The following is a 27,231-nucleotide window of genomic DNA, read 5'->3' as shown; positions in this document are numbered from 1 at the left end:
TAGAGATAACCAGTGCCGTTACAGCAAGTGAGACCATGCTTTCTTCCTTGTCTGTATATTTGATGTCCAAGGATTCCTGTGTTGGTTGTATAGAGTGCCTGGATCCGCTGATCAGGTTTCAGTTTCTGCTGTAGTTCTTTAGCCAGTTTGGTGTAGTGGTGTCCCTGGTAGTGATACTATGGGTCGGAGGGGGATGTCTAGTTTGAGCACAGTAGTCCATAGAATCTGGGGTGTTGCTGTTTTCAGGTTTCATTCTTTTGTAGATCAGACCGGGTTTTTTTTTTTTTGCAGGTTCCTCAGTGTGGTGTTTATCTATTGGTAAACTGTGGGGTGGTGTCAACCTCCCTCTTTGGTAGGTGTTGGCATCTGCAAGTCGTTGTGCTTTTGGATGTAGTCTGCTTTGTCCAGGATGACTGTTGTTATTCTGCCTTTGTCTGCTAGTAGTATGATTATGTTCTTATTGTTTGTGACTTTAGTGCTTCCCTTCCTTGGTGTTGAGGTTGTGGGTTTGTCTTTTCCTTGTTATCAGAGGTACAATACTTTGTCTCACTGTCGTCTCTCTCTCTCTCTCTGTCCATTGTTCCTGAGTGTGCATTCTAATGCTGCTAGGAAGTCTGCTGTCTTAGCATCCCTGTGGTTGTAGTGGAGTCCCTTGGCCAGTATTGTTCTGTGTCTGCAGGAGAGGTTTCTAATGCAGATGTGTTGTGGTGGCCTGTGTTAGTTTGGCCATTTTTTCCTTTTAGTGCCTTTTTTGCAATGCATGGTCCAGTTCTGTCCTATGGTGACAGCCTGTTCTATGGTCTGGGTACATTCCTGATTGGTGGTTTTTGAAATTAATGATTTTTGGAGTGCAATTTCTTGTCTGTATTTGTGAAGTCTGTTGTGTCTGTAACTATTACCTGGATTATCCTGAATCTGTTCTGTCTGGCTGTGTCCCTAGTAGTCTGTATCTGACTGGTGAAGGATTCGATTCTTTTGGCATCCATGCCAAAATGACAACAAAATCATACTAGCAAATGCAGAATGAGTCATCCTGGACAAAGCAGACTACATACAAAAAGCACAGCTACTTGCTGATACCAACACCTACCAAAGAGGGAGTTTGACACCACCCCACAGTTTACCAATAGGATAAAACACCACACTGAGGAACTTGCAAAAAACGACCAGGTCTGATCTACAAAAGAATGAAACCTGAAAGCAACACCACCCAGATTCCGTGGGCTACCTAGAGTGCACAAACTAGACATCCCACTCAGACCCATAGCATCACGACCAGGGACACCACCAAACTGGCTAAAGAACTATAGCCGAAACAAACCTATCAGTGGATCCAGACACTATACACAATCAACACCGGAATCCTTTGACATCAAATATACACAGACAAGAAACCATGGTCTCATTTGATGTAACAGCACTGTTCATCTCTATTGACAAAACCTAGCCAGAGAAATGATAGCCAACCTGCTGGACATACAGAACAGACAACAGGATGGTGAACCCATGAAAGATTGCATACTCAAACTATTGGACCTGTGCCTCAATACACTTCACATTCAACAACCAAATATGAACAAAAAACAGTGCACCCATGGATTCACCCATGTCTGGACTCAGAAGCAGTAATGCAAAGATTAGAACAAACAAATGTCTTACTGCAAATTCAACTCAAAAACTCTGGGTCAGGTATGTGGATGACACCTTTGTAATCAAAAACAAAGAGAACACACTGGATCAACACCACACAATCTGATTCACAAGAGGGGAACAAAAAAAAAGGACAACCAACTCCCATTCATAGACATGGTGGTACAGAGAACACCTAAACGGAGAATTCAGCACAAAGGTATACAGGAAAGCCACACAGACTAAGTCCTGAACTTCAAAAAGCAACCACCCCAACAAAGTTGCATCAAGACACTATTCAATAATTTAAAAAAAAGGGCCACAACACACTGTAGTACACCAGAACTGCACAGAAGAAGAACACCTATACAATGTATTTGCCAAAAATGGATACCCGTACAACTTCAATAGATGCCTAAAAAGGGAAAGACAATGGAACGAGGACATGCTGCAACCCAAAGGACTAGCCACACTATTATACATAGTAGCCTGGCTGTCAGTTCAGAAATGCTCTGTGACCACTAGGACTCCTAAGCGCACAAACCAATAGTCACTCAGACAACTCACCAGAATGAAGGATCTGATACACAGCATGATCAAAACCAGTGTAGTGTACAAAATCCCATGCAAGGACTGTACAAAACACTACACAAGACCAAGATGACAGCTAAACAATCTGCATCCATGAAGACCAGCTATCCTTAGTAGCCACAGATGGCAGATGACAAGCAACATGAATTTGACTGGGACAACACTACTTGTTGCACTGCTGCCTCAGTACCAGAGACCCAGGTTCAATTCCCCACTCTGATGACTGTGGAGCTTGCACATTCTCCCTGTGTCTACGCGAGTTTCCTCTGGGTACTCTGGTTTCCTCCCACAGTCCAGTGATGTGCAGGTTAGGTGAATTAGCCATGCTAAAAATTGCCTGTAGTGTTAGATATGGGGTAAATGTAGGGGTATGGGTGGGTTGTGCTTGGGGGTCAGTGTGGACTTAGTGGAAACAGGCCCTTCAGCCCAACAAGTAAATTATAGGACAAGCCAAACAGAACAGCCAGGGAATTCCTAGAGGCAAGGCACTCATTCACCGATTCAAATCAACACATTGACCTGAACCCAATGGACAGGTGGAACTGAAACCTGAAGCAGCAGATTCAAACCACTACAAATGCTGGAGCAAAGATCACAGAAGCACTTCACAGGAGGCTCCCAAGCACCGAGGATGTCACCTAGACAGGGGATGAAACGTCTACAACAAATTCCCTGCTTGGCAGACAGTACCACAACAAGCACCTAAGCGACAAACCTTCTCAAAAAACTTTGAATGTAACCTTAACAATTGGGGTCATGTCAGCCTAGATAATGCATTGAGGGTGTGAGTTTGTGTTCCACAAAATGGTCTGACTGATTCTAATCTTGAACAGTTTCAGAGAATCTTACATGGATTCATGCAGTTTGAGCAAAGTAAAAGTGTAATCCTAAGTATAGATTCACCTCAAACTTGGTACATGTGCAGTTGTGGGTTCCAAATAAGCCTGTTTAAAAATAACACCAGGTTACGTTCTATTTTGGAGATAAAAATGTTAGTGTCATTGCAGGCATGATTAATTTGAATACCTTCCTTTTGGTCCACAAAAAGGAGTTGATAGTACTGTCTTATGTACAGAGATTGTGAAACAGTTTGCATGCTACACAGGCAGATTAACTGTGCATCAGTAGCAGATGAGTGCAGAACAGTGACAACCACAAGATGCAGAGGGAAGAGATCAGAATTAACAGATTCTTGAAAAGACCTCAGTGGTTTTTGAATCTGTTTACAAACAGGCCAACAAGATGTGTTCTCACGAAGCTTTGTCAGGGAAAAGATGACAAAGTTCACATTATACAAGAGTGATCTTCCAGGTGGAAGACATTTGTCCTGGCAATCAGGGATTGGAATCCTTCCTGGAATTCCATGACTTACATTGAGACTAAAAATCTTGAGCTGAAAGTGTTGCTGGTTAAAGCACAGGTCAAGCAGCATCCATGGAACAGGAAATTCGACGTTTCGGGCCAGAGCCCTTCATCAGGATGCTGCCTGACCTGCTGTGCTTTAACCAGCAACACATTTTCAGCTCTGATCTCCAGCATCTGCAGACCTCACTTTTTACTTAAAAAAATCTCGTCAGTTAAGATCACTGAAAACTTAAGTACAGACTTCAAAACTCATTCTTGGGAAGAACAGTGAACTGAAAGCATACCTGAAAATGACAAAAATCAGTGAAGTTCACCAGCATAAGGTGGTCCAATGGGAGTGGAACTAGTTAGGTATGCTCAGACATCCACCTCTGATGTTTTATAAACACAATTAAAGTACATTTGTGCTAAGGCTAACAAAAATACTTGGAACCAATGATTTAGTGACTCTGTTCAAATGCTAGGCTTAAGCCAACAGTGGCTATTCCCTTAGAGGGTTAAAAAAAAGTTGCCTGACCTGAATCTACAGGTCATGCATGGATTGCAGTTGTCATGGTGACATGACAATTCATCCAGTTAATACAAAGTTTACACTGCTCTTAATATCTTTACATTGAAACCAACATGCATCCACAAATAGTTATATTCTCAGACAACATATCTGGTCTGTCAGGTGCAAGTGGTTGCAGGTTGAAAGATGAGAGACAAAGTGGCACTAAGAAAAAACAGCAAGTCAGTAGAGGATGGGAAGCGTCACCCAAGTTGAACATTTTAGCAATAGCAATGAATTATTGAAACTAGTATCAAAAGCAGAGTGTTAACATTTCAGAAGAAATTGAAAGAATGCACAGCTGAAAACAGCTAAACGTTTAACACTCAATACTGCAAGGAGTTACTGGGTTTGCATGATTAATGTTGACCTGGAATACAGACCAAGAATTTACTGGTTTCCTCCCCTCAAAAAAAAAACTGGTCTACATGAAAATGTAGTTAGTATTAAATAAAGTTAGACCTGGATATCTAACTGGTCAAAAAAGGTTTTGATGTGCTAGAGATAGTAATGGAATCGATTGGCTGTGAACTAGCAGTCCATTCTAGTTGCCACCTAGAGATTGGAGAAGGTGTGTATGCACCATTTTACCATGCAGTTAAAGAGCAGTCAAAAATCTGTTTTAGTATGTGACCTATAAAAAAAAAGACAACACAAGATGTTCAATATTAGCACAGTGAAAACAAAATTTAATTCCAGAAGAAACCCAGGAGGAGAGTCAATTGATAATTATAACCCAAATGTTTGGTCAAACACCACCACATTTTGTTACCTACTGTTGTGGAACAAATTACCCTGCAGATGGAAAAACCATTTCTGGTATCCACTGCCTAAATTACATCAGCTACAGTAGTCTCTTTGATACTGCATTCTCTAGGCAAGACTGGAGCATTTCCCCAAATAAGCTTGGGCACTAATTCATTTAATAAAGAGGAGCTTTGTTCTAATGGAAGACAGACAGGCATGGTTGATTTTACTGTCAGACAAGTCTTTCTGTTAGAGATGGCTATGATTGGCTGGCCAAAACATTTAACAGCAAGTAAATGGTCTAACTTCAGGATAGAAAGTGTGGAGTATAAGAGGACGTTAGTCCTGAAATGTGAAAATGCAACAAAGTTAGAACCCTGCTGCCCAATTTGAGTTAGTTTGGCAGTAATTATGTCTCAAGCATATTGTGCATGTGCACCAGTGAGTGCTGGGTCTTAGTCATCTTTTTTGATGTGAAAATGTAAACAGCAATAAACCCACATTGAAAATTCATTTGCTTACTCCATGGTGGCAATTAAAAATTCCAAACAAGTGCAGAGTGTGATTGAGTTGGAGAAAGTCTCCTGAAACTGATGTTGCTATGCAGGTTGTCAGGGCTTGATCTTAGTACATGACTGCCAACCATTCAACAAAAGCAGCTGTGAGCGAAGCTCTTCATACCTAGCTAAATGCATTCCATACAAGTGAAGTCACTTACTGCATGGGCTATAAAACAGGTCAAGAGCAGACATGCAAACTGCTTGCAGTTTGTCCAATATACATTTATGTATAGTCTCTAAACATCAATGATTTAGCCAACAGAAAATTCAGGTGGAATTAGAAACTAGGATACAGTCAAATTGGAGAGTCTGGAGAGCTAACCCAAACCCAACTATTAGACAGGTTTCAAATCAAGCTTGGGAGATGCAAGGAGAGTGGGGGGAAGCAAAGGCAGTGTCAGGGTGGTGGTTAGCTAAAGGAATTATTACCAAATGATGTTGGGGGGGGTGGAAAAAAGGGAGAGAGGAGAGAAGGAGGAAGACGACAATACATGCAGTGAGAAGTGAGAAGGCTGGCAGTGATGATTCAAAAAAAACTGATTAGAATCAAGGGATACATGAAAAAAAAAGGAACTCAAGGTGGATAAAACAGTTTAAACAGGAAACTTTGAACCATTATTAGAAGGGCAGAAGTGAGTGATTGGTGAGCATTGGAGGTAGATCAGGGTTCATTGCATGGAGAGGACAGAGGTCATACTGCTGAGGTAATGTCACCAAACTGGGACATGGTAGAATTTGAACATGTAGTTTTAGAATCTAACAGCAGCTGTGTTTCTAATATTGATCAAAAATATTGAGCTAACATCCTTTAGGGAAGGAAGTGTGCCATCTTCACCCACTCTGGCAGAGTGGAGACTCTAGATGAACTCAGTGCCCTGACATGAGTCATTTCATTCAGGTGCTTTAGGAATACACAACTTTTGACCCAGCCAGCCATTAGTTCCCAAATCCAGCAAAAGAATAAAAAAACCAGACACCAGCCAAAGAACTTTGCAATAGAGGTTGCTGTTTATACGATAACAAAGCACAAATCCAGGTCAGAGTCCAACTAGTATTCATGCCAAGTCTCTTCCAATTCTCATCACCACCATGGAGCATCATCCAATTTTAAAGATTAAATCATTAAAGCATTTAAACATTGCATACTGTTACCACTGTGGCAGCTTATCCTGTTTAAGAATGGGTGGTTACTGAAGTCAAATTTAATAATCTTTCCAAATGCAGTGTTCTAGAACCAAGGTGACATCCTTTTAAGAGAGAAAAAAAAGGACAAGCAAAAAGCTCTAATATGCAGCCCGACCAGGTTTCTAAACTAGTTTAGAATGTAGAGAGTTAAATAAAGTTAAACCCAGCAATGTTAGCACTACAAGTTGTTTTGCATGTCTCAATGCAGCTTTGGCTTGCTCCCCCATTTCAAATCCAAGTGGTGACTTTTGAAATGAAATTTTAAATACACTTGCAACTTAATACATGATTGCCCAGCCTGCAAGTGTGTAACAGGGAAAGCCAGCTGTACCTCATTTACAGGAGTGTCAGTGAAATGGTCAAGGCAGGGATGGAGACAGGAATCTTGATGGCATGGAGGTAGATGGTCTGCAATGGACAGAGTTCAGGGAGGTAAATTTTTGCTGGATGGAAACTTGGTACACAGATGGGTGTGGTAGTCATTGTCCTGGAGCAGAGTTGACTGGACATCTCTGCAAGAGGAGTTCCAAAGGTCAATATTTTAAAACTCATTCAGGTTTACTACAGTATACCTCTGGAGCAACCAGGCTCTGGACAAGAGGCAAGGACATTACAACTGTCCCACAACACCCTGGGTCCCTAGTGCAGTGGTCTATGCAGGATGCTTCAGTTTCTTTCTCACCACCACAAGATCAGAAGTGCAATTACTTGCACCAAATGCAGGGCCATTCTAACTCAATATGGAAGCAGTTAGTGTTCAAATGCAGTGACAGTGACAATCAGACAGGCTTGGACCAACAAGTAATGTTGGTCCCACAAATGCTAGACAATGACTAGGGGCAAACTTTTGCTATTCAGTGGTATGACCTTGAATCCCTACTAACATCTATGGGGTGACCATTAACAAATGGAACTAGACTCACTACACAAGTGGTGAGAGCAGGGCAGAGGCTAGGGATATTGTAGTTAGCTTACTGATTTGCTAAGCCGGTCCAAATCCATAAGGCACATGTCAGGAGTGTGATGCAATACTCCTGACATACCTAAATGTGTGCAGCTCCAATACAAGTAGCCTGACATCAGGACAAAGCAGTTCTCTTGATTGAGATCCACACACTCTTCTACTGATTCTGTGCACAGCTACTATTAGCACTACTCAAAATATGCACTTCTGATATTAAGATCGTTAGACAGCACCTTTCAAACCCAGTCATTTGGGGGGGGGAAAGAGGGAGGGAAAGAGAAGGAGGTGAGAAGAGGACACAGGAGCACCACCTACAAAAGTTCCTCAAAAAAAATGCGTTATCTTGACTTGAAATATTGTTGTCCCTTCACTGTCACTGGGTCGGAGTCCTGTAATTCTCCAGTCATAATGTGGGTCTACCTAGAGACCATGAGCTGCCTCCCTGAACTCTGCTGTCCACCATGGACAACTGAAAATTGGTACTAAAATGCTGGCCAGCCAGTAATGGCTATTTCCCACAGTCTAGAATAGAGGGACACTTAAAGCATAGCAAATTAGGCAGCAGAGAACAAAAAAGTGGTTTTGGACAAAAACCCTTCATCAGGGAAAGGAGCAGGGTGCCTGCAGAGTGGAGAGAAATGAGGGGTGGGGAAGAAAGTAGCATAGAGTACAACAGGCGAGTGGGGATGGAGGTGATAGGTCAGGAGAGCGGAGTGACTAGGTGGAAAGGAAGATAGGACAGGTCACGAGGGTGGTGCTGAACTGGATGGTTGAAAGAGCTTCAGGGCAGAAGTGATAACCTGGGGGTTGCATGAGAGGGGCATTTACTGAGATTCTTGTAGAGGGGAGGGGAAGCAGCTTCAAGGCAGGCATCCTTGCAAGATGATTCTCAGTACTGTGACTGAGTTGATTTTAACCCTACTGCAAATCCTCTTGCAAGGATGCCTGCCTTGAAGTTTTCCTCCCCTCTTTACTGGAATCTCAATAAAGGTGTCACTCTCACTGCAACTCCCAGGTCATCTCTGCCCTGAAGCTTCAACTCAGTGCTACCCTCATGACCTGTCCTACTTTCCTTTCCACCTCTGACCTATCACCTCCATCCCCACCCCTCTCTGCAGGCACACTGCCTCCATTCCTGATGGAGGGCTTTTGCCCAAAATGTCAGCTTTCCTGCTGCTCAGATGCTGCCTGACCTGCTGTGCTTTTCCAGCATCTACAGTCCTTGTTCTTAACTATTTCTCTTGAGTGGCTAGAGAAAAAAGAGCTACAATATATACTTATCCCCTTGCAATTCAGATTTAAAAACTGAACCATATGGAATTTCAAGTTGAAAGATTTATTGATGCTAAAACTAGAAGCAAATAGAAGTTACCATTTGCAAACTGATAAATAGCAAAGTCAGTCATGAAAAGATTTAAAAAGTTCAGCTCCAGAACATAAATTACTGCCAGTACAAAGATGAAATGAGGCTGCAAATTGAAGACAATGGTTCCATTCATTTTAAAAAAAGCTGCTTGTTGGATCTAAAGAGAAAAAGGAGACAGAAAAACCTGTTTCAAAATTTATGTTCAAACAAAGTTGGAACAGGAGACCATTTCAGCCTGCTCTGTCATGCAATATGCTCATGATTGGATGATCAATGATCCATTCTGATCTTATTTTCTTGTCTCCAACATCCATAATGCCCCCCTAGTCTTTACTGCTTTTTATGATGGTGAATTCCACAGGTTTGCCACTATCTGGGTGAAGCAATTTCTTATTAGATGGGTGTGGAGTCCATAATTAAGGCTCACAACTAAACATCTTGTTTATCTACCTGGTCTAGGTGGAGACAAATCTAGAACACCAGTAATTTTTCCTCTCCCAACCTAGTGAATATAGCCCTAACTGAATCAGCTCCTTGGGGTGGCAAGATCAGTCTTGTAATTCCCTGGGTGTAACAAGAATGGTCACAACTGACCATTAACTCTTAGCAATTAGGAAGTGGTGTTTGACCCTAAATTGAAGTGAAATCTTCCAATCAGGTAACTGAAATCTATGTTCTGTTAAGTGCAATGAAGGAAAATTGAAGAGGTTGGATATTTATTATACAGGCATTTGTTCATATATTCTGAAAGCTAGTCTGATGGAATGGGAATTCTTGAACCTCTAATTCTAGATTGGCACACTTCAGTAAGTTTCACTTAGTAATTCAGACATAATTACTAGTCAAGATAGTGATGAGTCAATTCTGTGTACCTCAGTGAAAACTTGCCTCCAAGTTAATATCCTAGTGGTTAATGTTATCTCCTATTGGATTCCATCACTGGCAACACAGATGTGTTAGTGAAGTGACAGAAACTGTTCATCAGGTCCCAACTGGATCTAGAAAAAAAAGTCATTTGATACAGGTGACATCTATTCTTTTGTTAGAACAAAAACATTGCCACTGGTGGAAGGGCTGCCAGTCTCCCTGCTTCTGGAGGGGCAGGGCCTGTATTCAAATCCTAATTGTTCCAGAGGTGGACAATAACATCTGAACAGGTTAAAGAGGTTAGGATCATTAACAGTGAGACAAGCAAATGACATGTCTCTTATTGACAAAATAGAAACAAACAAATAGTTCATTGTTTCTTCAAATCAGCTGAAGTAAAATGGCAAAAAAAAGTGTTTGCCAAAAGGATAAGCTATCATTACAGCTTTAAACATTTTGCAAGGCAGTTGATCACAAGAGCAACAGGAGGCAGGGAAGTCAGGAAAAGCATTGACTGCTACTTTTCCAGGCAGCATCTGAAGTTTTACTTGTAATTCAAAGAGTAAAAGCCTGGCAGGGAAGCAAGGAGGAAACAACTTTGGTCTAAATTTAATTGGTTTTAATAGTTGCTTTAAGCCAGACAGCAGTTTAAAAACCATGTAGTAACTCCATTTATTAGAAACCAAATGGTATATCCCCAGGGGAATTGTAATAAACATGGGAATGAGCATACACTTCCTATCTGGGGTGTTACACAACAGCTAGTCAACTAAACTGAATTTGGCTTCAGTTTTTGATATACTTAGCTTGTGGGAATGTCTACAAAATCTAACCCAAATTCAGAAACTTAGGTTTAGCAGGCTCCATTAAAGATGATGCCTGCTCCCTCACCACACCCATTTTGATTTCTTACAACCTCTGGTTACTTCGTATCTTAATCAGTTGCTGATTAACCGCCACAAGAATTTATCACCATGGATATAAACAGGTCTGGACAGATGAATGTTACACTGAAGTAAACTTCTGTCACTCCCATGTGCAATTCACCTTGAAACAGTTTCACATTCGTTTCAATCATCATGATGATTTCTACATTAATGACTCTTGCAAAGCATAAAGGTATGGCTCCAACTGTGGAAAAAGTGGCATTACCCTACACTAAAATGGATTTCATTTCAAGGACTGAAATCACTTTTTTCCCTCCCGACTAAAATGTAAGTGTTTGAGTTCAAAACTTAAAGCAATAAAATGTGGAATAGATTGAAACAATTCTAATAGTCATGTAGCTATTTTAGCTAATTGGAATTTTCTGGTCAGGAAAAAAAAAGAAAATATAGTGTGGCAACTGACTAGCTGCTTGCCTGTACTTGAATGATTGCGCTCTATACAGAAAGGCCCAACACCTACACTTCAACACTCTTCAGAGCGAATAGGACATCACCCAGTCTCCACACCTACAAACTGTATGGGTGCAGCTTCAACTTTAAAAAGAAAGAATCTTAAAATTAGCAACTCTTCCCTTGCTCATTGCTAATAATCCTAATTTGGATGGAAGGAAAGAAAAAAATTGGAGGAAATACGCTTTCACCAAAAAGAAAGCCTTAACTTTAAAAGCATTTGAGCACTGAGTCATGTCATTAAGCTACAGTCTAGTGGAAGTTGTATATTTTGGTGGTACAGACTTATCAGCTGGAGGGGCTCTTCTATACTATGACAGTAATGATCCAAACCTGTGGACCAAGGCTTCTCAAGGTCAGGATGAACCAGGGATCTGGAATTCATTCAGTAATGGCCAGCCCCTCTGCCAGGTTGTCAGCTTTTTCCCCCCACAAGAAGCATGACAGTTAAATCTACCAAGTAAAGCCAGTGCCAATAAGTTTGACAAGTACTGCTATGAGCAGTATTTATTGTTGAGAGGTATTTAGTCTTTGGTGTCAAATAGTCAGACTGAATAATCAGTTTCTATGCTGTAGAACACTGCTTTTCCCTAGTTACTCCCCACAGCAACCCTTTTATTCTGTCATAAGGATAGAATCACTTAATTCCTTGTTTAAGAGGCTGAAGAAGTTGTCAGTTACAAGAAAGCTGGATTGATTGGGCTCATGGGAGTGTGGGCATCCTGTAACTCAAGAAAATGTTTGGGATGGGGGGGGGGGGGGGGGGGAGGAGAAGAGGGATGGAGGAGAAAGTGCTGAAGATGTTTTCCCTGGAGCAGAGGCAGAGGGGTGACCTTTAGAGAAATGTTATAAAAAAGGTCTGAGGGGCATGGATAGGGTAAATAGACAAGGTTTTCCCCAGGGTGGGGGCACAGTCTAGAACTTTAGGGTAAAGTTTCAGTGAGGGAAGATAAAAAAAGGAACCCAAGGGGAACCTTTTTGAGAAGGGTTGTGCATGTGTGGAGTGAGCTGCTAGAGGAAGTGGAAACAAGGAATCATGCAATCCTATGATTTTATAACAAAAGAAAAGATATTTAGCAGCATCTGGATGGATATGAATAGGAAGTGTTGAGGGAATATGGGCCAAGTACTAGTAAGTGAGACTAGATTAATTTGGGATATCTAGTCAGGGTAGACAAGTTGGATTAAAGAGTCTGTTTGTCATACATAGGATTTTTTTTAAAAATCCTAAGTGAGGAAGTCATTGTCTGTCAAAAACCAAAGTGGACCTTGTAAGCATACTAGAAGCCACAGCTCATAGGCCTTAAGTTCACACTAAGTGACATGCATCGGACCTCAAGTGCTCAAATTGAGCCTGTGTGGAGTTAGTTGGTCAGTTTGCAATGTCACAATAGCAGCACTGTGCTGGATTTTTAAGAAATGGATCTACTGTCTCATCTAGTTTGAGAAATCAGTTGTTTGCTAGAGAGTGACACCAATATGAAGTTCAAGAAGTGAACAACTCCTGTTTTAAGAGTTTTTTTTTGAAGTCCATAGAAGGTAAAAGTGAAGTAAACCTGTAAAGGAATCTCAATTATCTGAAGATGGAAGGGCACCACATTCAAATAATCTATTTTCTCTGGACTAAGTTTTGGTGAGGTCTGCTCTTTGTTCAGGAGACTAGGCAGCAGAACACCATGTGAGCCCCTGCCCACCCAGCCCCCATTCTGACCCCCAACCCTGCACCATCTCTTCTCCCTCTTTTTGCACCAAGCAAAATACAACAAATTGATGACAGGAGACACCTGAAGACTTCAATTCTACTACTATGATCTTAGTTGACAACGCAGTGATCTAGATGCTGTTATGTCACTTGTCAAATCACTATATGCATGGAGTACAGGAATTAAAAACACTACCTGGTTTATTGTCCAACAGGCTTATTTGGAAGCACTAGCTTTCAGAGTACTGCTCTTTTATCAGGTGGTTGGATTATAAGATCCAAGACAGGATTCATAGCAACAGTTACATTGCAGCAACTGAAATATATTGAAAAAGACCTGGATTGTTTAAGTCTCTCATCTTAGATGAGTGTTAATTCTTTCATATTGAAATCCTAGGACTTTAAAGTTGGTCTCAAGTGGACTTTAACAATAAGTGCCATGTCAGCCTAGATAATGCACTGAGGGGCTGTCTGTGCTCCAATTATTGTTTCTAAAGGATTTAGAGAATCTTACATGGATTCATTCAGTTGGAGCCAAAGAGTACAAATTCATCCCTCAAACTTGTGGGTGGGAGAGAGTGTGCAGATGGGCAAGTGTGAAAGGGGTATGAAGTCTGGAGAGGGAGTGTATGACAGCACTTTATGGAATGAACATATTGGTTTCAGTTCTTAGGGTGATGGGCTTCAACAATCCAGGTCTTTTTTGAATATATAATTTGAGTTACATCACACTACAACCTTTTGCTCTAAAACATCTTAAACTCATACTTCACAACCAGTGATGCCGTGCTCCAAAAGCACGTGCTTCCAAATAAACTTGGACTATAACCTTGTGATTTCTTTTTTAAAAAAAAAGACAACACCATGTCCACCCAGTCAACAGCACCTCCAAAATTAGGATTTTTGGATAATTATACAAGTTCTTTCTCACTGCCAAAAAGTAGTTGAAGTTTAATAAGTTCCATTTGTTGTTAGGCATTTAACAAGCCAGCAGAGGAGTGAGTGCACCAGTTGTATTACTATGACTGAATAAAGGTAGAGTTAAACAGTTGTTCTGCCTTCATAGGTGGCTTTGTGCTCCTACATGGATCTCAAAGGACATTCTGGTCATTAAATTGCAATTGTATTTGGTTGTACTATTTTAATTACAAGTGGAAGTGATTTTCTTGCACAAGTCTCAATGTCAAGTAAGCCAAAGAACCAGATCCCAGAACAAAAAAAAATATTGCTGTGCACAGCAATATGTAGGACACTAGAATTAGCACTTCATTTCAGTTTCAATCACTTAAATACCTCAGACCTACAAGCCTCTAGATGGAGTGAGCAGAGTTTGAGTAGATGGTTCCAGTTCAGGCTGGGACCAAGCTTCAGGTTGAAATTTACAGGCAGGTCTTTGGAATATCAAATGTATGTTCCCAAAAGCTAGGGCAAGAAAACATTGAAAGCTACAATAACCAGCTCTTCTCCCTGGCCAAAAAAAAAGTGGCAACATTTGGTCTGGAAAGCAAGAGAAAGTCTACAAACTTACTGCTAGAGCCACTTCATCTGGAGGGAAAATATACTTGCTTTGCTAAAGCTTGTATTGGTAGCATAGTTCCTGTGCAAGGAGGAGGGACTGAACTTGGTCAGTGTGTTCAGGTTGGAGGTTTAGAATCATACCAAGCGGTGGTTGAGACAGCTCAGCTGGGCATGTTCTGGGATGCAGTATGATTAGCCATAATGTTACACTTATTCAGTAAGCTTTGCCAGGTCTGAACTAGTGCCCCAAGTTCTGAAGCTACATCCAGAGCTGTCCTTTAGACTGGATAAAGTTAAAGTGAAGTGGCAAAGAGATAGCCGATTGTCCTGAACCTGTCAAGACCAGAGTTAATAGGAAGACACTTTGCTTACACTTAAGGAATTGATGCTCCAATTCCTACAGTAAATACAAACTTAGCACTGCAGCAACAGGTTATTTTACTGGGGAAAAAAGGTTTGAATGGATCCTGATCAGAGGACAAGTCAGAAGAAAAAGGTGGTGGTGGGATGAACTCAAGACATCAAGTTAACATTAAAACTTGGAGTTCTCGTTTTCATCTGAACGATTTCATTCCAGAGTCTAAACAAGAAATAAGGTTTATTTCTACCCCCCCCTTCCCCAGTTTTAGTTTGAAGCTGTACCCACTGAACTAGCATATGAAATTCCTCCAAAATGTCACCTTTTGGTGTCCAAGACATGAGAATTGCCTACAGCAGCCAGTTAATACCAACTTAAATTTTCAGGATGTTGAAAATATTGTATCATGCCACAATTTAGGGGGACATCTGATTACTGTGGACAATCATTTCAGTGTAATCAATATTTATGGTGTGGTAAAAAAGGTCCACCATATTTACCAAATAAAACCCACAAGCTGGTTGAAGCTATTTATGCTGCATACTGTACATAATGTTGTGCAGTATGCAGCAAGGTTGTTCAATTAGACTTTAACACTCCTGATTTCAGGAGTATGAAAAATATTAGACTAGCTCAAGGCTTCAAACACTAGAGACAATTACAGATCAAGTGAAAGGATAGTCTTCAATAATGGTAATATTTCTTTACCCCTTACATTTTAGGGACTATACAAATGGCTATTTTGCCAGTCAATATTGCCAACTGAGGAAGTTAGACATTATTTTCCCCCACTTCAGCTTGCTTCTTGGGTAGCAAGATGACTAGTTACCACAGTCAGTGAACATTGCTCGTTTACCAGCAGCCAATTACCTGAATTAGGTATTGATAAGTTACAGGGAGTCAACATGTAAAATCATAACTTGTGGGGGGAAGTAGTCAGGAAGCACCATGAAATTCATCAACTTTGGATACAGCAACCCAAATCATTGATCTAAAGCAACAGCTTAACATCCAAGAGTATCACCACGCGTGTTTCTGAACAAGGAAAAGCATTTTACTCAACACGAGTAAATGTGTGTGTTAAGGAAGCTAAAGGCATTTCAGTACATGAAAAACCATGCTACAATTAAGATCCTTGGGAAGGAGTAGCAAGCAATAAGAAAGTCACTTGCAAATCAGTGAAGTGAAATTAGCTGTAAAGAGTAAGTGACAAACTTTAAAGTCAACATTTCCACAAGTTTTGTAATACAATCCAGTGAGCAGTTATGTAGTTCATACAGACATATGGATTAAACCGTACCACTTTAACAGTTTATTGGTTCAGTCCTTAATGACTATGATCCCAATAAATGGAGTAAAACAAATTCAGGGTACAATGGAGTAAAATCAACTGACATGGTCCCTGCAGGGCAGGAGAAACTCGACAGGCTTTTGGTTCAGTGGCAGAAACAGTGCCTGAGAAAACCCAATCCAGAATTAATACACTGGCTGCAATAGCAGGTATGTACTGTAAAGCTCTTGTTTTCAGGTACATCCAGCTCAATAAATATCTAGATCACCACGTTAAAAAGTGCTGGAACAGCTTGCAGCAATATTCCAGACTCATGAACGTCCTTATGGTTGTTATGCTCTTCCCATCCAGATGGAAGTACTATAGCTCAAGACAAGAGATAAATGTTGTTATCTGCCATTCAAGTGCAGGATTTATGAAGGACTAGCTCTGAATTTCAGAAGTATAGACCAAAAATCACATGCTGCTGTAATAAGAAGTTCAAATACAGGTCAAGATTAGGCATCCACAGGCTCCTATCTGGATGACTGCAGTTAGATCTTACAGTAGATAAAAGTTAACTTTTGAACTCTTGAAGAGTCACTGGAACCAAAGTGTTGACAGCTTTCTCTCCACTGAATCTTCTAGACCAGGAGTTCTTCCAGTAACTTCTGTTTGTCATTAATTGTACTGATCTACTAGTTAGCTACCTAGGGAGGCCAAGTATGACAACATTAGTCCTCCAGAGACTTACTATTAAATGAAGTCCCATATCTTTTCAAACCCATGTCATGATGCACTGGAGGATGACAGTAATATCATTTTAGATTGTTACTCACGATAGTTGAACATGCAGAGTTCTACACTAAACATAGATCCACATGAAGTTTCTATAAATTAGAAAGACATTCTGAACATAGTATTCGTAGAAATAAGAGCAGCATGTCAGTAATCTGTCAGCCACCTGATGAAGGAGCAGCACTCAAAGCAAGTGCTTCTAAATAAGCCTGTTGTACTATAACCGATGTTGAGATTTAAGCTTTGTACACCCCTGTTCAGTGGTACCTCCCACTCTAATGTGGTGTATGTCCAAATTAGATTTAAATCTAAGTGTATTTTCTGTAATCCAATACAGAAGTTAGTTCTACAGCATTGTACAGCCTGTTCAAACAAAAAGCTGAAGGTGTACACCAACTGGTTTTCACGTGGATTTGAGGGAAACACCGAGGCCTTGACCTAACATTACAATTTTAACAAAATTGTAACAAGAGTTCAGTCAAATTTCCATCGTCTAAAGTCACCTGATTTTGCAGTAACAAATTAACACAAGGCTACCAGATGGCCAAACATCAGACTAGGGCATCAAGTTCTTGTTGAATGGCATGGGTTAATCAACCATGAATTTAAATAGGTTAAGGTTTCAATGTCACTATTTAGAAGGCCACTTTCCAAGTCACACCCTCCAGCTAATATTTAAACAAAGCATGGCTCTCAAAAGTGAAGGGACTAAAGTTCAACGACTTGCCAATTGAATAAAAAAAAAATCAGCAAAACGGTAGAGAGATTATCCTTTTAGTGTTTCACTAAGAATGCTTTTACTCATTGGATTGGGGTGGGGGGGGGGGCAGAAAGAAGGGGGAAGAGAAGAAAAGGGAGGAAAGAAAGGGTGGAGAGGGGAAAAAAGTTGAAGGAAAAAAAAAGAGGTACAATTGCTCATTCTAGTGGAGCAAGTCAGAAGGCGAGAAGTCAGATTAATTCAGCAGGCAAGTTGGAAGACTGTACTCAGGCAGTAAAGGTGAGCACCTCGATTCTCATTCCTGCAGAGAATGATGTCTGTACCTGAAGGTACCACACCCTACCCTAATAGGTGCCTATATGGCGCAAAGAACGTCAGAGACAGCCAGATTAGCCCGGATTTAAAGAATTAGTGTTCCAAAACTTTCCGGTAACAAAGTATATTTTTACAAATTCAGCTTAGATAAGAATGATCAAGAGCGATTGGGATTTCCAAGGTCAACGGAATATATAGAACAATCGAGTTTGGCAACTGGTTACTTCAAAACATTTTGAAATAACACATCCAGATAATACTGCTGAGATTACATCCGGCAACCCCAGAAATAAAAGTGAGATAAACTGACGTGTCGGAAAAGCAGAGAGAGAAAAAAAAGATGTGTTTACTGACTCAATTTAAGTTCCCACTAGCAAAGCCGCTAGCGCAGAGATTTAAAGCGGTTGCAATATATAGTTTGCAACCGTGCAACTTTCGCAAGAGTTAACTATAGTAAATCGAAGGTTAGTCATTCAAGGGTCAAAACCCCTCGTGGTTTTTTTTGGCATAAAAAAACATGTACCTGATGGAACAAGGAAGCTGACGAGCAACATTTGGCCTTAGCACAACTTACAGTTTATTAAAAAAAAGTTATTTTTAAGAGTTCAGGGAACAAAAAAAAGTTTGAAGTGCTTGGACTCACCAATAGACACCAGCTTGATGTTCTCCCGGTCGAGAAACTCCAGCGCCACAGACACGTTCTCCAGCTGCATTTGTTTGAAGGTGGGTCTCTGGTGATACTTGCGGTACATTTTCTTCTGGCTGAGCACCTCGAGCAGGGCGATGAGCCGCAACCCATCCGCCAGGTCGGTCTGCAGGTTGTGGATGCGCTTGTTGACACATTTCAGGTGCTCGTTGCACCAGCGGGTGAAGGTGTTCTGCTGGATCCGTTTCCAGGGCGCGTCCTCGGCCAGGTCTTTCTCGGTGGCCGGCATCTCGGCGTCTTTGTCCCCGAGCTGCTCCGGCTCCCTCCTCTGCACATGCGTGCTCATTGCCACCGCCTCCTCCTATTTAAGTCGCTCTCGGTTTCCGGGTTGGCAGTCACTGGCCGTCGCTTTCCCTGGAGCCTCCCTGCTGGCGAATGGAAAAGCAACTCTGAACCAATAAACTCAAGAGACAGAGTGGGCAAGCACAGACAAAATGTGAAACCGCGTGTCTGCTGCACAAACCCAATGATCCGCGTCTGCTGGCATTTTAAATGTTCTCTGCTAACATTAACCAGGATTTAGTTTGGGCTCGACCTGAACCACTGCCGGTCGATGGTTTTCGCCGGGGTAACAGAGATGCTTAGATTAGATCTTGCATCCCTTGTGCGGATCGCACAGAAATCTCACCGGTAGTTACGGTGTGCGCTGTGCACATCACCTACTCCCTTCCTTTCACAGTAACAATTTACCCTTAACTACCGCTGACACACTCCGCAGATGACCCATTCCTAGGACCTGGGCAGCAAAAGTGCTGCTCGGCAATGTGGGGCCTCACAGCCAGTTCCCGCCCAGCGTTGCCCTTACACTGGTGCCAGAAACTGTCACTGGACGGTAAACAGACATGAGAAGGAATGCTGTCAGCGCCATCCCCCACTCTGCTGGCATTGAACCCACTGTAGTGTCCTTCACTGAGCAAGACCGAAACAACTCGGACATATGTGGATTCCCACTACGCACATCACGCATTTAACCACAACTCAGCATCTGATTTTTATCATAAATTTCCAAGTTCATTCACAAAAACCTGCTCTTCAAATCAGATGGGGAAAGGACGGATGAAAGGAATTATATGAAATGCTCTTTCAGAAAGCTAGCATGTTTGGCCACGTCGCCTATTTGAGTATTGTAACATGCTTCAAATATTAATATTATTGTAACATGCTTCAAATATTAATATTTTAATGCTTCAGGAACTGACACTAGTGGGGGTTCAATAATTGGTGCTGCCTGCATTCGGAAATAGGAGCAGGAGAAGGACACTGGTCTATTTCACCATTCAATAAGATTATTGTTACTCTGATCTTGGCCTCAATTCCACTTTCCTGCCTGTTCCCCATTACACTTGAATCCCCTACAGTTCAAAAATCTCTTTATCTCAGCCTTGAATGTATTTAGTAACTCAGCCTTCACAGCTCTCCAGGGTAAAGAATTCCAAAGATTCATGACCTTCTGACAGAAAGAAATACAACAGGGCTGTGTGAAATCAGTGGTGTGAAATCATGGCACATGCTTGGTAAGAAAATAAGCTATTTATCTTTAATCTGAAATAATGGCTTGATAGTTCTCTCAAAAAAAGTTTTATTTACCTTGCAACTGACAAATTAAGAGGTTTTGCTTTTATTTCAGCAGAAATTTGAATACTGTTTTAAAATCATCCTAGAGGCAATTGTCAGAAATGTTATATGTGAGAACAATAGAGACAGTAACATGTGTCTTGAATGCCTGTAAAATATTAGTGGTCAGATCATTTTTTTTTAAATGATTAGCATTAAATATCTCTTCTGCTCACCACCTCCCCCCCCCCCCCCCATCACCTACTTCCTCCAAGCTCATATCTAAATATCTAATGTTTTTCAAAGCATTGAATAAAGGATTTATAAGACTCCTTCATCACTCTCATTTACCTCATCTTAAATATATGTATTATTGAGAATACAAAGGCTTAATTATTTATTTAAAAATTTTTGACTATTTGGAATTATGGAATTGTTGAGTTGCTGGAAGGCCGTGCGACCCATTGTCTATGTACCAGTTCTGCAAATGAGCTTCAAACCTAATAGTATGCCCTTGCCTTCTCCTTATAACCCTATATATTATTTCTTTTCAGCTTCACTTTGACATGCCTCGACCACACTTGCAGGCAGCACATTCCCGATCTTAGCCATTCACTGTGTGGCAATTATTTCCACAGGTTGCATTGCTTCTGTTGCAATTCACTTCAATCTGTTCCTCCCACTCTCAACTGTTCCACCAATGGGAACAGACTTGTCCTTATCTATTCTGTGCAGACCAGTCATGATTTTGACTAACTCTATCGAAACTCCTCTCAGCCTTCTCTCCTGCAAGGAAAACACTTCCCACTTGTCCAAGCCATCTAAATAGATATGTAATTATATAACAAATATTTTCACTGAGCTAAATTGTTGGTAAATGAAAAACATGGTCTCCTAATTTAACCCAACTGGCCCAGCAGGACTAGAACTCATGAGCGATTAAAATAATGCAAATGAACGGAGTGCTCTGTTTTTATTAGAAACCTGCTGATTACCATTTTAACTTCGGAAATGGCACTACTGGTAAACAAACTGAAGGAAACAGACTGGTGCCTCAATACTAACTGGAAATCAGAGTCTTAGGATGTTCAACAAAAGGTCATCGGCATGTTGCCAGAGCTGCTGAATATTTCCAGCATCTTCTATTTTTATTTCAGATTTCTAGCTTCTGCTGTGTTTTTCTCACATCTTAGGATGTTATTGGAGCCCGTTGTAATTTTTAATTGGTCAGTTCAGTAGACCAGCAACAAACTCATCAAATTCCCATCTAGATCAAATGGCTGGCAGGATTAAAAATATTGCTGAGAGTTACAATATCATCGGCCCCAGTCTGGAGTATTAAAGGGGTTTTTACTCCTCTCACCTGTGCAAAACTGGCATGGAGTAAAATTGCAATCTTTACAACTGTTCTCTAAAATTCTCTTGGTAATCCTTTACACCTGACTGCTTCAAAATCCTTCCTCAAAAGTCTGTGTGAAACCTTTGTCTCTGAATATACTTTCAGTCTGCTCCCCACCCTTAATCATTCATGCTTTTCATCTGAAGTCCACTATTTCTTTTGCAAACAGTACCTTGTGATAGTTTGTTATATTGTAGGTCCTATATAAAAACAATTGGAACTCTACTGTACTTTACTGCATTTCTCAGAATATTTTAAAGTTTTTAACCCTTCAAGTCAGTTTTCAGGTTTCAGATCAAAACCATTTCTTTTAAATAACACCTGGCAAGCATTATGCTTGCAGTTCATTGCAGCTGTGTAAAAAAGGTATGAATTTGTGTTGTGCCTACAATTACTCAATCAGTAAATTCCCCAAAGGATGAAGTTTAGACAGTAGGCAGGCTGCTTTCCACAGAAGAGAAGAAAAATCAAAAGGGAACAATCTCCTCAGGCTGTTTCTGTGTACTTTCTTAAACTGTACATTTTGCATACTGCTAGCTCTCCCTATTGGATCAGATTTTGGTGAGACATATAAAAGGGAATAAGAGAGTAACATAATTACTGAAAAACTAACAGACAAAAATTTGGAATAAGTGATTCAGACATATTTCTGATGGTCAGCATGAACACAACGAATTACCAAATAGGATTTCTTTAAAGTAAAAACAATGCACCTTGTAATAAATCCATTAGATCTTACAGTGCAGAGGGAAGCTATTTGATGAAGGCTCCTGTCCCTGGTTGTTGAAAGACCCATTAATTAGTTCTACACCAATAGTCCTTCAAATATTTTCTTTTCAAAAGTAAATTCGATCCACTCAAGAATTTACTTTTCAAAAGTAAGCATTGAATCTGCTTCCACTCCTCTGGCGATGCAATCCCGATCATAACTGCAAAAAATAATTTATCATCTCCCCTCTGTTCTTTTCCCAATTATATTAGTATTCTCTGGTTACCAATACAGTACACCCTCCAGTGAAAACACTATGTTCTATAAAAATGCCTTGTTGCAGGCAGACCTCCATCCACAGAGCACAGGATAGCATTGCCAGTCCCTCCAATAAGGTCCAAGAATCTCTTTGCATTGGGCTCCAATCAGACTGGGGCAGGAAACGTTTTCAACATCTTAAAAAATTGTCATCTACTGTTGTTTAAGGGGAGGTCAGTGAATTCTGCCTATCAGGCAGAAAAAAATACATTGTACTCTCTCTTTCAAGAGAGAAAAACAAGTGGAGTGAACATTTGACTTGAGAATAATTGAGGTCTTCTCCATGGTGCAGGTGCTATTGACTTTACACAGATTGCTAAACTGGCATCAAGTTAAAGTCACAGATGAACTGCAATGTACACCGATGACCAGCTGGCGTACAACTATATCAGTATTCATGCAGGTCACTGTCTGGTATCCTGGCAGCAGCTATGATATCTGTATTCTGTTTTAGGCAACTGTTCATTAGGCTTTTAAACCTCCATGAAAAACCAAAGGGTGGATGGAATATCTGCTAACCACCTGGTTCAGGACTCTGTTGCACAATTCACGTACGTCTGGACAGCATGCAGATAAGAAATGAGACGCTATCATATGAAACATCATCATGAAGTGAATAATTAGGTTGCTTAGCAATGTCTCCATTACATCTTCTGCTCTGAATCACTCCTGCTGTGCTCTCTAAAACCATATGTCATGGTTAGTCATCATCTGCTGCATCCTGCAGAATCTCCACACCATGATAGCACAGTCCTTGTTACCAGCTGTAAGAATGAAAGAGGGTGCCACATCCCTTTCTGTTGGGTTGTCCATAAACAGTTCATCTGGACTCCCCACAGTAAATGCAAGTCAAATTACCATTCACCAATAATCTCACCCTTTACCTTCACTCTGTTAAATGTCAAAGTGTTTTCTTGGCTGCTATGCTTAAAAAGCCATCACAAAACCAACAATATAAATCTACTTTATTAATCAATTCATCCAATGTTCCCACCTTCTGACTCAGCAAGGCCTTTCACCACCTACAAGGCACAAGTCAAAAGAATGTTGAAATAATGTCCATGTTCCTCGATGAGAGCCACTCCAACAACACTGAAGAAAGCTGACACTTTCCATGTTCAAATAATCAATTTTATTGACACCTCATCCACTAACATAAACATTCACACTCTCCACTGCTGGCCCATGATGGCTACAGTGTGTTCCATCCACAAAACTCATCAAAGTATCTTTGGCTCAATTAATAGCCCCTGCTAATTGCAAACCTCTTCTTGCTATAAGGGCAGCAACTGATTAGGAAGACTACCACACGGACATTCCCTCCAGTCACACAACATTCTGACTTGAAAATAAAAAACTGTTCCTTCATTGTCACTGAGTCAAAATTTTCAAACTAACTCCATATCGGCATTGTGGAATATTTGTACTGCATGGCTTAGTAGATGGTCAAAACAGTGCCTCAGTACCACCTTCTTAAGGGCAATTAGGAATTGGCAATTTATGATGGCCAGTGACAAAAGAAAGACAGTGAAGAGATGAGTGTGGTGAATTGAGTTGTGCATGAGGCTAATGATTCTTCATAAGATTATGGCATTTGAAGATGTATTCACTAACTTTGACTATTGAACCTGTCATTGAACTACTTCCAGAATTTCATCCTTGGGTTATTATTCACTACAATTTTCTGCATTCACTGCTTTTTGTTGGATTTTTTTAGATGGATCTTCCTGATTTCCTTTGGATAGAGGATCTCTCTCCTCCTATTCTTTCTCCTCTTGTTCATCTTCTGCACCAGGGCCCCCAGAAATAATACAAATAACTTTACAGCACATTGTCTTCCCTATGCTGCTGATTTTTAATATTATTTCTGCTCTTCCCAACTGCATCCAGCACCTTCCCTTGTAGAATGTTAACTTGCAGTGTACATTACAGTTCATCTGTGACTTTAACTTGATGCCAGTTTAGCCTGAAATGCAGGCTGGCTTTAAATTCTACAAGTTAACATTCATTGGTGTTTACATGTCATAACATTGAACACACTGCTTAAGTGTTTGGTGATCTAAGTGTGCTGAATCCCACATTTTAATGAGCAGCAGAACAAAGTTTGTATCTTATCAAATTTCACCGCCTTTGTTTTTAAATTATTGAGAAAGTGCAAATTCCACAGACATAGCTACCTGGATAGTAATTTTATCTTGTTTGGGTTGTACCCAAATACAATATAGGAATACAATTGGTGAGGCACTGACTCACCAAGATATAAACTGGAAAGGGTATACATTACAGAGCCTTTACTGCAAGGACACATATAAATGTATTGATATTGGCAGGTTAATATTTAGGCTGGTTATCTTATCTACAAACATTCTGCTTTAAACTATTTCTATCTCTTTCTTTTCTGCACTGATTGGCTTGAAAGTAAGTATTTCATTATGTGCAAACCATGTTACAATATTAACATTTAAACTGGCTCAGAAATAAAGCTGGAGATGTTACAGTGGCAGTTTTATCAGGTTCAAAATTCTGAAATATGAGCTCTATTTCTTTTCACTGTGCAATACCTAAAGGTAGATGATATCAACTAAGCCCTTAAGGCTAATATGAAACATGGAGATCATACTTTAGGAGTAAAGGCCACACCCTTGTTCTGTTGAATGAAACCTGACTTGAATCTAAAAGCTTCCACTTCAACAGGAATATTGAACAATGTCTGGTTCAAAAAAGTCATGCATTTTACTCATCCTTTACAACAAATCCCTTGTTACTCACCATCCAGGCTGAAAGCCTTTGATGCTGGTTTTAAATTTTCTGTACAAGAGACTGCTGACAAACAGCAGGGAGGGCTTTACAAATGTGCATTCCTGCTGCAAAGCTTTACATAGCAGTCATCTGTATTGTCAGCAGGCCTTGCAGGATTTTCCAGCCATTAAAATTAATAGATGTCAAATTCTGCAGACAGACTGACATTTGACCTCTGTGCTAAAATTTCCAATATTTCTTCTTGGCATAAGCACGCACTTAGCAAAGCTTGGTCCTTACTTCTTGCAAATAGTGTCAGTTTCCAAAAGGAATTGCTATAATTGGAGAAAAAAAAATTTAAGTGGTAGACTGCCACAGAGGTAAGAACTACAGTGGTTAGCATTGCTGCTTCACAGCACCAGGGACCAGGGTTCGAGTCCAGGCTTAGGCAACAGTCTGTGTAGAGTTTGCACACAGTGACTGCATGGGTTTTTACTAAGTGCTCCGGTTTCCTCTCAGTCCAAAGACGTGCAGGTTAGGTAAATTAGCCATAGTATGGGCAACATATGCAAACTAGATGGATTAAGTAGGACAAATGCAAGGTTGCGGGGATAGGGTGGGATGCTCTTCAGAGGATTGGTGTAGATTTGATGGGCTGTATGGCTTCTTTCGGCACTTTAGGGATTCTAAGATGCTATGACTGAATTTCACTTCAGATGTGCTCCTTCCTACCCATCTCACCTCCTCTTTGTGACAGAACAACATCCTCTGTGCCCATCTCACCACCCTCAAACCAGAGAGGACATGTGGAGTGCAGGATGTCCATGAGACCTGAAACAGCCCATCATTTCATTTATAGATCCAAGAGACTCATAGTAGCAATAAAGGCTGTCAGATTTGGGCCTTCTGGCAGCTTTGTAAAAACAACAACTAGAAGATCTCCAGCCAGATATGTAATCTGTAGACCTGGTCAAATAGAACACATTCTTTACTGTTTTAATGTCTTAAGGTGTTTGCTATCCACCTCTTCTCAAATTCCCCAACTTGTAGCTGGTACACACATTCAGGTGAAGGGCTCTGGCCCGAAACGTCGAATTTCCTGTTCCTTGGATGCTGCCTGACCTGCTGTGCTTTAACCAGCAACACATTTTCAGCTCTGATCTCCAGCATCTGCAGACCTCACTTTTTACACACATTCAGGGCCAACACTGCTGTTCTCATTCTGTTTCCTCCTGTGATAGATAGAGACTCAGGAAAAATGAAGAAAGATTTATGGCCCTATCATTCTGTCTGGATTTGCTTGTAATTAACTTGTAATACATGTGAATGTTCTAGATGTCCAACACTCCCGAGAAATCCCCTGATCCGTGTGTGAAATACAGTGGGAACATACACCCAGCATTATAGGTCTCCATTCCTTTTCCCTATTTTTCTCCCTGGAGCTAGTACAGCAATTAGCACCACATCCACAAACATTCAGTCCCTCCAACACCCATGCTCAGCAACAACACAGTGTACAATCTACAAGATACACTGTTTCTTCGATGGCACCTTCCAAACCCACAACAACCTTAATATAGGACAAGTGCAACAGAAAAATGGAAATAGCACCATCTATAAATTCTTCCTCAAGAAACTCACCACCCAGACTTGGAACTATAATCCCCATTCCTTCAGTGTCACTGGTTTCACATCCTGAACTCCAGCATGATGGGTCTACCTACACCAAATGGACTGCAGTGATTCAAGAAAACATCTCACTACCACTTTTGAGGGCAACTAAAGATGAACCCAACTGGTAATGCCCACAACCCCTGAATGAAATACACAGAACTGACAGTGAGGCAAAGGTAAATTGACACAAATATGAAAGATAGATGGACTTATGTTAGATAGTTTGTACTAC

At 40.7% G+C, this 27,231-nt stretch overlaps 1 protein-coding gene across 3 annotated transcripts in view; it reads right to left on the bottom strand.

Annotated features, from left to right (window-relative positions):
• flnbl (filamin B, like) overlaps positions 1–27,231 on the bottom strand; it is a 149,667-nt gene that overhangs the window by 102,104 nt on the left and 20,332 nt on the right. For 2 of the 3 annotated variants that reach the window (XM_060835638.1, XM_060835640.1), the window contains exon 2: positions 18,544–18,971. In XM_060835638.1, the coding sequence (XP_060691621.1) occupies positions 18,544–18,892 (349 nt within the window). In that variant the 5' untranslated portion in view covers positions 18,893–18,971. Of the gene's footprint in view, positions 1–18,543; positions 18,975–27,231 lie in introns of all 3 variants that reach the window. The other variant, XM_060835639.1, reaches the window with a different exon arrangement.

The sequence above is a fragment of the Hemiscyllium ocellatum genome, chromosome 14 (genome assembly GCF_020745735.1).
Source record: "Hemiscyllium ocellatum isolate sHemOce1 chromosome 14, sHemOce1.pat.X.cur, whole genome shotgun sequence".
NCBI lineage: Eukaryota > Metazoa > Chordata > Chondrichthyes > Orectolobiformes > Hemiscylliidae > Hemiscyllium > Hemiscyllium ocellatum.
Note: the sequence above shows the minus strand (reverse complement) of the source record. Positions and strands in the feature narration are given on the sequence as shown.